Here is a 10,920-nt window from a genome sequence, read left to right on the forward strand (position 1 = left end):
CGCCAGCCTTCTAAATAAAGGCCCACATACTTTTAAGTATTAGCAGTCAGTGGTGTTCAGCCACTCATTCAAATGTAGCTCCCAGCTCCGAGTGTGAGGTGGGAAGCAGCCCTGTGACAGGGTATAGGGACTCCATACACACGGAAGATCCCTCTGGGAGGTGATTTTTTATCTATTGATGTTATAATAAATGACATTGGCTAAAAGACATTATTCAAGGACTTGCTGTAGTTAGTTGGTTTCTCTGGAGCCTCTTCCCTGCTCCATCCTATTCTGGATAGGGTTAACACTCAGAGATTTCTTTCTTTCTTTTTTAAGGATTTACCTATTTATTTATGCATTTATGGAGTGCAGGCCAGAGGTGCAGGGGCGTGAGAGGCTTCACCAGAGACAGAGCGGGGAGCAGAACAGGCTGAATGACGAAGTACATTGCTGAGGGGAGCAGTGGGTGAGTCAGAAGAGGTCTGCAGTGCCATGTGGTCACCTCTGGGGCAGGGATGGAACTCTCACTGAAGTGGCTGTGGCCATCTTGCTGTGCTATGTCCTAACCTGTTGAGCCACCAGGGAGGGCCTCAGAGATTTCTTTCTCAAGCATCACCACAGCCTTTGCCACTTCCCTGGGCACAGAATCCCAAAGGGGCTGCTGAAACAGAGATGGCTAGCTGTTCCCAGCCCACCACGCCTTCCCACAGAGCGTCCATTCAGCAGGTCTGGCACGGGACTAGCTAATTTGCTTTCCTCACCTGGGCCAGGCGCTCTCCAGACCGCCCTTTTTCAGACCTTAAGTCAGGGTGCTGCTTCTGAGATTCCAGGCCTGCCTCCTGTCTGTCCACTCTGACTCCCTTCGTGCATTTCTGCCTAGTCAGTGCTCCCTGAGTCACTTGGGCCATGCAAAGATACCAGTCAGACTCCTTCAGAACAAGCTCCACGTGGGACTTGCTGGATTTACATCTGCCCCATTGACGGTGGGAACTGGGGAGGAAGAATCACCTTGGTGGAGGTAGCCCTGAGAAATGCCGACACCGAGTGAGTGAGGAGAGGTGGAGAGGCACCATCATCCCTTCCTGCTGTGAGGTCTCCCGAGGCCAGCTGCCTGTGCTGCTGAGCTGACAGGCCCGTGGCTGGGCCACTGCAGGCAGCTGCTGCAGCAGAGCCTCCCCTCCACCCTCCGCCGGACGCACCTCTTACTCTCGCAGCTTCTTCACTCCGTCCATGTTTGTCACACTAGCCCCGGCCCCTTTCTCTTCCTCCCTGAGCCATGATGTGCCCTGCGTCTTTTGTGTGACTTCTTGGGTTGAAATCCGATGCTTACTAAAAAGCCACAATTCCTTACAGGAAATTCCTTGTTTCTCTAAAAGTCGCTCTGGAAGTACACCCCCGCTTGCCCCATGTTACTGGGAAGAAAGCAGACTCAGCTTCACGTCACAACAATGCACGACTCTGACGTGGGAAGGTTTCCCGTCGTCACGCATGCACCGCAGACTGCATTGTGAAGTAGGCTGTGGTAGCTGGTAGCTATGCTTGAACTCGTGACTTAAGGTACTAGAAAGTTTCTCCCAGGTCAGAGAAGACTGGGTGGTGATTAGAATAGAGGACTGGCCGACACATAATGCGGGAAGCAATCCACAGTTTTAGATCAGGAGTTTAACACATCCCCAGCAGATTGTGACTGTGGAAAGCGTGCATACAGATATATCAGCCTGGATACACACCAGAGTGTTCACGAGGCTTGTCATTCCCCACCCTGATGTCCTCCTGTGCTCCTGAACATTGTAAAGTAAGTGACGGTAATGCAGGAGAGGAAGGAAAGAGCCTGTGGTGGGAACGAGGAGTCCTAATGTGGCAGAGAAGAGGAAAACGAATCCATTGAAACGTACCTGGCAGGGCCCATCTTAAAACAGGAGTCGCTGGAACACACCCTGCAGCTGTGCGGCTGATGCTGTCCATTCTCTCAGGCCCCGTCCTTCGGCGCTCTCCACAGCAGCTTTCCTGTTTTCTGCCATAAGACTTCAGGCCACAAATGCTCTCTCCCACCTGTGAACAGGCCTGCCTTGGGGACCAGAAGCCCTTGCACCATTGTTTAATTTCCCCCAAGAAAGAGGAACACTGCCCTTTGCAAATGCGAAGAACACTCTGGCATCATGTAGGTTGGGCTTCCCATGCGCTTGGGGTTTCTCTATGTCTGGGCCCCTTGCGTTATCTCTGGCTCCAGAAGCTCACAGGTTGAGACGCGGCCCTCTTAAGAGGACTCCCGCCACTCCAGGCATCTGGGCACTGTGTCTTCATGACCGGAGCACACCTCCGCGTAGCAGGTGGGCCCCTGAGCCCCAGGTGAGCCAGCTTAGGGGAGGGTGCCGGGCGACCCCACCGCCCTCTGAGTGCCACAGACCGAACTTGCCAGGGTATGTCAGTAACATGTACACACTTTGTAGCCAGTAACTGTAAGGATTAGCTGCTCCATGGGAAGCTGATGTTACATCTAGATTCCAGAGCAGGTGGCACAGAGAGGAAACGGTGAAGATGATATCATAAAAAGAACAGAGTACAAGATGGAAGTCAAGCCAGATGGCTGCCATCTCCACAGGAGTGGACCTAAGACCCTCCCCTGTGCCGCAGATGCCACGTGGGAGACCTACTGTGCCTGCGCCCCTGCCAGGGCCCTGCCCCTCCTGCCCAGTCTGGCCTGTCTGGCAGGACCTGTGCTTATAGGTCTGTGCACCTCATATCTTTTCCTCTCAAGTGTTCCCTCTCCCCAGGGATCTGACTGCCACGGTCATAACCTTGTTTCTCTGAAGCCGCTCTTGTTCCCAAGTGAACGATGTATAATTGCACACAGCAAACCCTGTACAGCGGTTCCTTCAGCAAACGCTCAGAGAGCAGCTGCTCCCCGGCCGCCGCAGGCCTTGTGTTTTACTGCCTTCACCTAATGTGTCTGTCTGTCTTTTTTCCACAGGGTAGTGGAGGAGCCCGGAGGTCAGCGATTCTCACCAGTGACGAGACCCTGGTGTATTTCTACGACGACGTCAGAACATTGTATGAAGGTTTCCAGAGGGGTATACTGGTGTCAAGTAAGCATTTTACTGAGTTAGTGTGGTTAATTAATACGTCATGACTTTTACTCAGAAAGAGCCTGTTTGCTCCAATCTTTTACCCACTTAGTATTGTTCAAGTCTCCTGTCTCCTCCCATAACGTCCGTGAGTAGAAAGCACACTGGCTTCTCTAGATGGTTCCACGGCAGAGAGCTTCTGAGGTCAGACATGTCTGCAGTATGCCCTGTGTTTTATGGAATCGCATATACTGGAGCCATTAGAGAGCCCGTCATTTCCTGCATTTGAGAGGCCTTTTAATGGAGCGTTTCAGACTCACTTGACCATGGCACTCAACATTTGAGAAGTCAGCACTGACATCCCCAGGAGACGCTCGGGCATGTGCTCTTGAGAACTGCCTCTCCCGTCCAGGCGTCCACCCCACTCCCCTCACGTCCCCCTGGCCTTCTTGCCAAGCCACAGCGCCTCAGCACTCACAGCCCACGCCTTCATGCACTTTTTTCCTGATCATGAATCTTCTTCTTTTCTCCCCTTCCCACCCAGGGTGCTCGGTGTGGCCTCACTAATCTTACAAAGCTTGTTGCATTCCACCTTTTCTGCAGTCTTTCTGGCCCATCATTCTCATCCATTACCTCTACGTGGGCACCGACCCCTTCCCCAGCCCCTTGGGCCTGTTCTCTCCAAGCCCCCCGGGGTGCAGAGGCATTTGCGTGGCCTCCCGGTCACTAGCCTGGGCAGCTGGCAATCCTCCCTCCTCTCTGCCCTGGTACAGTGCCAGGCACACAGTAGGTGCTCCACTGGCGGCTCTCCCTGCCGAGGGAGTTCCTCTACCTGCCTCCACTGCCCTGCACTTTAGCCTCTTTACTTTCACTCGGTCTGGTTTCCTCTGGAGAAACCATCTCTGGGATCTGTGCTTTCTAACGTAAACCTTGTCTCCTGGGGGGGCGTATGTGGGCTGTGCTCTCCCTCCCAGCCACGTGTCGCATTACAAGGTGCTCGGAAGCACTCATTGGTTTTCACTTGCCACTGGCCAGTCGGATTGCTCATTTCTGTGTGTGCTCCATGTTCCTGTAATAGGTTCACTGTGCCTCACTGGAAAGGGAAAGCAAACTCTCTGGTGTAATTTTTAATTTATGAACTTCTTCAGTATCAGGGACGGGGTTGGTCTGTGATGGTAAGTATCCAGAAGGTAGACAACAAAACATATGGCCACATGAAAATATTATATTTTTATGTAATATATGTGTGCACATACGCATCTCTTTACCACTAGGACACAGTGTGCCTGTGTATAAACGCGTGTACTTTTTTTTTTTTCTGTTGCTAGCAGAAGATGAGGTTCATTTAGGAGAATAGTGACAGATTATAATTTTCACTCTCTCCTAATGAAGAGACAAGTCATACAACTTTGGGGGCGGGGATCGCTCTACTTACAAAATGAAGATCTTACTGGAATGTTTCAGAGCAGTTTTAAGAAAAATGAATTCAGTCTTCCTGACAGGCGCTGACTGGCAGGGGTCGCTCTGCTGGCCCCTTTTTTCTTTTCTTTCTTTCTGGAGGAGCTTCTTGTCCTAAGATTGACCAGTTCTGGGATACCATTAGATTAGGCTTTTACAGGAGAAAAAACAACAGCATCCAGGAAAGGTACAAAAGTTTGGAGTTTGTTGGATACTGGGAAAAGTCAGTGTAGTTTGTAAACCTAACATTAAAAAACAAAACACGGCCCTCCCTGGTGGCTCAGCGGGTTAAAGCACTGCACTAAATGGCTTAAGCCATTTCCTCATGAGTTCAATCCCCACCTGCCCCGGAGATCCACATGGCGTGGCAGACCTCTCCTGACCCGCCCACTGCTCCCCTCAGCAGTGTACTTCGTCGATCTGCCTGTTCTGCTCCCCACTCTGTCTCTGGTGAATCCTCTCACCCTCTGCATCTCTGGCCTGTACCCCAGTTCTGTATGAATAAATAAATAAATCTTTTAAAAAAAAAACACACACAACATGGTCATTTGTACCGATTGTTCATCCTCATTCCTAGCTGGCCTTGAGTGTCACCTGGGGAACTTTTAAAAAATACTAAAGCCCAGGCCCCTTGCCTGTCCATTTATGTTGAGAATTTTTGTTAGAAGAACCTTGGTGTAGTAGAATCTTTTACGTTCCCCAGTGAGCCTGGGAGTTAACTTCCACCATTAGAGAGCTAGCATCTGTGCTTTTTCTGTAAAGGGCCAGATAGTAAATACTCTAGACTTTTGAGCCATATGGTCTCTGTTGCAACTCTTTGGCTGCAGCCTCAGATAATATGTAAATGAGCCAGTGTGGCCGCGTTCCAGTAAAACTGCACTTCCAACCACAGCTGACAGGTCTGACTTGGCCCCCGGCCGTACTTTGCCAGTTCCTGTTCTTAAGGAATAAAATAAATGGCATGACTTCACATGGCTAATGCACTTTTTTTCTACTTAAAGGAATTTGTCATGTTCCACCCTATCTTTTACTTTAGCCCCTAAGAATGTAGACGGTCTGAGGATCAGCCTCTTGGCTCAAAAGTCTGTGTTTCTGTCAGCACTGCTTTAGAAGGCATCAGGAAGTCAGTGGAAGGGGGGGGGGCTTTGTCCAGCTTGTGCACCCCAGCCCCCCATAACGGACTCTTGAATCTATACCACCATCACGCTTCCCATATCTGGAGAGTGACTCCGTGTCTGGGGCCCCAGATGCAGCCGTTCTCTCCTTTCCCGCCTCTTCCTCAAGGTCCCCAAACCTGATCTGCACGCTCCTCTGACACTCAGCCCAAGAATGGCCTGCCCAGTGTAGGGTCTCAGAGCAAAAATGCAGACACCCCAGCCAGACGGGAGCTGAGGAGGCACCCGACCTGAGGTGTCCCTAGAAGCAGCTATGCAGGCCCGTCCCACACGCTCTTGTATCGGGGGTCGACTTGTAGAGGGGGCAGCTTTTTTATATTTTTCTTTTTTAGCTGAACATAAAAGGTCAGCTTGGGATTAATCTGTACCAAGAACTTGTTAATTCTAAGTATAAATGATCAGGCGTTTTCTTGATTTTCCTGCGACTCTTGAGTGTAGAAAATTAATAGCGGGTTTTCTGCCTGTCTGCTTGGTGGGGACCTCAGCTGGCATCCTGCTATTTCTTGACTTTGGTTTTCATAAGCGCCTTTTCTTCTTCCTCCATTTTGCTGCTTTTCTTGCTTTTTGTTTCTCTGCAATCACGACTTCACTTGCAGAATTAAAATTCTGGGGCATTCTTGATCCCTTGGATCATCAGAACTTGTACACTTACAGCTTCTATTTTCCTTTTCATAGTTTGAGTTAGAAGGCTTTATATTTCTTTGGACATGTCAAAGCCTACAGCCACTGGCTCCTTGAGAGCTGAAGAGGGATCCCCCAGCTTGAATGACCTTCTGCACTGTGTTTGTCTCTTTACCCTCCTCTCCTGCTTCACTAAAGGAATCAAAACAAGAGTAAGCAGGCCAGTAAAGATTCAGATCAACCCCCCAGAGAACCGCTTCCTACCTGAACCCTCTGTGGTTCATATGGGAGCCAGCACAGCCTACTTGTCATGCCGCGGCTTGAGCTGGGATACAAATGGGAATCTAGAGCCGTTTACACATGTTAAGTCCTTTTTTTTCTTTTTTAGATAACGGCCCTTGTTTAGGCTCTCGGAAACCAGACAAACCTTACGAATGGCTTTCATACAAGCAGGTGGGTTTTCTGCCTCTGGGCACTACCCAGGCCGGCTCCCAGTGCATGAAAGTGTTCGCAGGGTCATGGAGCGTGGGGGTGGGGAGGTGTCGGCAGTGTGCATGTGTTGGACCAGTTCAGAACTTCGGACCAATCTGCCATACCCAGGTGGAGATGATGCGCAGACAGATTTGGGGGAAACTAGTTCAGCAATTTAACTGACGGCACAATGCACTTTATTGTAGAATTGATGTGGGCACCTTATGGAGTAGAGTGTCATTTGTTGATGAATATCGATACATTATGATTCAAGGCCGTTAGGGGCTGCCCCATGTTGTGCAGACATATGCCGTGTTACCTGTCCTCCGTGCAGTACCTGACCATCCCCTGTGTTCCACCCTGCCACCACCCTCCTCCCCCACTCCAAGCCCTGGCAACCGCTGATCTTATTGTCTCTGTCGTTGTGCCCTTCCCACCATGTCATATAGTTGTTTCATATGACACTTTCTTTAAAAATCTTTTTGAACACAGGGTAATATTTAAGAAGAAATTCTAGAAATGTACGTGAAGCAGAAGACTCTTCTCCTAGACCTCTCAGCCTTGAGGGATGCTAGAAAAACGTAGAGACCTCCATGCAGAGCAACCCTCTCATTTTATAGATGAGAAAAACATGCCCCAGGAAGGGATGGGACTTGCCCAACAGAACCAGCATCAGAGATGAGGGTATGCTTTCTGGTATCCCACAGATCCTGGCCCACATGGGACCAGTGTGACATTTAACCTCATGGCAGTCCTAGAGAGCAGCACAGATGCTCCTGGAAGATACCTTTGCTGCTTCTAAATGCAAAGGAAGCTGGGAGGAAGCGTATTTTGATTCTGTCACCCTGCAGCGCCCAGCTGATCCATGCGCCACTTGTTTAGGGAGTTGTTTGTGAATGTTGGGTAGCAGCGCGAGGAGGCATTGCTTTTCCTAGTTAGCGTGATGATGACAGTACATGTCAATGCTTCTCCTCGGTCCCGTAGCACCCTGAGGACCTTCAGGAACAGCTGCAAGTGTGCGCTGTGCTGCCTTTGTTTCCAGTGCAGCTGTTCAGGAAATAGCTCCCTGTTCTCGGGCCAGGTAACCCCTGGCATTCCCGAGTACAAACGAACTTCCTTCTCCCATGCTTTGTATGAAAGGCGCCTTAGGAGTGGCTGTGTGCAGGGCTCTGTATGAGAAGGGGCCTCTCCGTAGCAGCCACGAAGCCAGACTCCCCTGTAGGGAATAACGCCACCGTAAGGGGTAAGGTGTGTCCTTCCTGCTCCTCACCTGCAGATCAACAAAATGCAAGACTTTCCCTGATGTGTCTCAGGAGAAAGAACAAAGAGGACAACAGTTTTTCATACCTTGCTTGTAGAGCAATGAGCTTAGCTGTCACTGGGGGACCAGAGAGATTCCCGTTTCAGAGCCTACTGGTTTCCCACCCAAACAGTAGTTTCCCAGATCCCACATTGTTACAAGTGGTGTAAAAACGCTTCATGTATGTTGGGCACAGATCCTGGCAGGATGGTGGGTAGGCTGCCCAGATTAGTTCTCATGCATCCCTCCATGCACGGTGACACTGAGGCGCCAGGACATTCCACACAGGATATTCCTGTAATAGATGTCTCCTTTGGCTGGAGGAGAGGAAGCAGCCATTCCCGAGAGCATTTTTCAAAGCAGATTAAAAACCACTCAGGTGATTGATCTGTGAGCTATACGCTTCACTCAGAGGCCCTGGCCACACACAGCTGGACTGAACTGAAGCCAACTTATACCTTTCAGTCTTTGTTTTCATTATCCCCCCCATGGTTCTGACCTTTTGGGAGCCAGGAGTCCTTTTGAGTGGCTTGGAAGAAAGGTGTGGCTCCTCTTTCTAAAGGTAGAAAGTAAGCTCTGTGGACAGGTTCTCCTCCCTCCGCCAGCCAGAGTTGTGAAACCCTCAGTCAGTCGTGGGTGTGCTGGGGTGTGCGGGCACACGCTCCTGGGTGCTCTCCTGCTGTCCCTCCCCCAGGCAGCTCGCACTCCCATAGGCTGGCCCAGGATGGCGCCAGGAGCCAGGGCAGCTGGGCTCTGGGCTGTGGCAGGCGTGGCTCTGCCTCCCTTGGGCATGGGCGTGAGTTAAAGGGCTCTTCAGAGTTCATCCCCTGAGACTGAAACAGAATTTTAAGATAAAGGAAACTCTTCTTAGTTAAGTAGGGCATAGCAGTGGCGAGCACAGAGGGGCTGGGTAAGTTCTGCCTGATTTTTATGAACCGGCCTGTTTTTCCTCCATGTCAGCAATAGTGTGCATGTTGTACTTATTTTGTGTTTGTTAGTTTTACTTAGTGTTGTTACAGCTTGCTCCTAAGTTTGATAGGGTTTTCTTAATTGTAATATTTATTAGCTATGAAGCACCTTCTAAAATTTTCCTCACTTACTTAACCAACCAGCCATTGATCTTTTCTCCCTCTTTGTGGCCTCAGATAATTTTGAAATATCTTTACATAAAGATTTTTTCTGTTCTTTGAGAATTTATTGAAATTCCCTGTCTACGTAAAGTTTTTTAAAACCTCCTTTTAAGACTGAATTATTTCCTAAGAATGTATCTTCAAGATTGGAATGGTAGATCCTAACGATAAGAGCTTCTTCTGTTATTAAAGGTCTCCCCAAAACTTACTGTGTGTCTCTTTATACCAATGTAACAAGTTTGGACTGCTTTGCTGCTCTTTATATATATTCTTTACAATTCTCTGTTCCTACATTACTTTTGTAATTGTATAGAACTGAAGTGTAAAGTAGAATAGATCAGGAACCCTGACATGTAATCATCTTTACCCACATGATTGGAGGGTACTCATTTGCTTTGCAGAAGGAACCCTATGATCTCATCTCTTAATTGTGAATTCTGGTGCGAAAACACAGAATTTCACCAAAAACCTGTTTGTTCACGCTCTCCTCTGCAGAGTGGTCAGCTGGCTGAGATGCCGCCTGGGTTGTGGGTGCCGGCCTGCTCCTTGGGTGGGCCTGACACTGCTGCTGATTTTTCCTCCCCCTTGCAGGTGGAAGAACTGTCCGAATGTATAGGCTCGGCGCTCATCCAGAAGGGCTTCAAGACTTCTCCAGATCAGTTCATCGGCATCTTTGCTCAAAACAGACCTGAGGTACTGAGCCCTGACTGCGCCCGGCTCTGAGAGTCCTCAGGTTAAGAGCCGATTGGCGCTCACACCCATCTCTGCTCCAGACCAGACGTTCACCATGCGTCTTACTTATTAACATGATCAAAAAATATAAGTGACATCCACTCAGATGAAACCTATCCAGCATTATTGCTTCGATGGCCTTTCGTAATGAATCTATAACTAGGACACATAGTCCTCACTTCCATAGGTAGGCTCCTTTCGATATTTTTGAGTCAGTACAAGTATCTGTTGAACACCTACTATGTGCTAGGCACTGTGAAGCACAAAATCACAGCGGAGACTTGGATCCTCACAGGGGAGACGGCTCCCAAAATGCTTTCTCTGTCATTAATGAATGTAAACACGGGCACAGGATTGGGGGAGCTCATCCAGGAGGGTGTCCTGGAGGTGCGCCTGAGCAGGCTCTCGAAGGAAGTGAGGGTGGGGTGGCGTAGGGCATGTCAGGAACAACCACCGCGCTGTGGCCCGCAGCACGTCTGTTGAGGGAGCCGTTTCAGTATGTAGAGACTCGGCTGGTGCCAGGAGGAACAACCGCGTGTGTCGTCTCTACCCTGCTATGGATTCCCGGACCTGAGTTCCACGTTAGTAGCTTGAAACTGGCTCCAAGGGGGGGCGGAGCGGGTACAAAGGTAGAAAAGCAGTTCCTGGCTAGAGATGTGAGTGGCTGTGCTCCCATCCTACGGCAGCTCCGCCTTTATCTGTGCCGTGCGCCAGGTTCCTGCCGAGGACTGGAAAACTGCAGCTGGAGGTAATGGGTACCCCGGAGCATGGTGAGTGCAAGAGTGACCTTGCCGCACTAGCCTTGTAGGTAGACCAGTTGCTATGTGGCTGATGAGGTGAGATGAGCTGTGACCACGTCGCTCCTCTCCATCACTTCTCAGGGTTTGTGCCAGCAGCTTCCTACCAGCTTGTTCCTCCTTCCCGCTTCCCAAATCCTTCTGCTCATGTTGCCAGAGGAACTTCTCTCTCCCCCACCCCCCACCCCC

At 50.0% G+C, this 10,920-nt stretch overlaps 1 protein-coding gene across 2 annotated transcripts in view; it reads left to right on the plus strand.

Moving 5' to 3' along the window:
• The window catches only part of ACSL1 (acyl-CoA synthetase long-chain family member 1), a 44,616-nt gene that overhangs the window by 13,568 nt on the left and 20,128 nt on the right, over positions 1–10,920 (plus strand). For both annotated transcript variants that reach the window (XM_012724940.1, XM_004682374.2), the window contains exons 3-5: positions 2,954–3,068; positions 6,690–6,754; positions 9,794–9,895. In XM_012724940.1, the coding sequence (XP_012580394.1) occupies positions 2,954–3,068; positions 6,690–6,754; positions 9,794–9,895 (282 nt within the window). The remainder of the gene's footprint in view (positions 1–2,953; positions 3,069–6,689; positions 6,755–9,793; positions 9,896–10,920) is intronic.

This window comes from Condylura cristata, unplaced genomic scaffold (assembly GCF_000260355.1).
Source record: "Condylura cristata isolate star-nosed mole 26May11 unplaced genomic scaffold, ConCri1.0 scaffold00014, whole genome shotgun sequence".
Classification (NCBI taxonomy): Eukaryota; Metazoa; Chordata; class Mammalia; order Eulipotyphla; family Talpidae; genus Condylura; species Condylura cristata.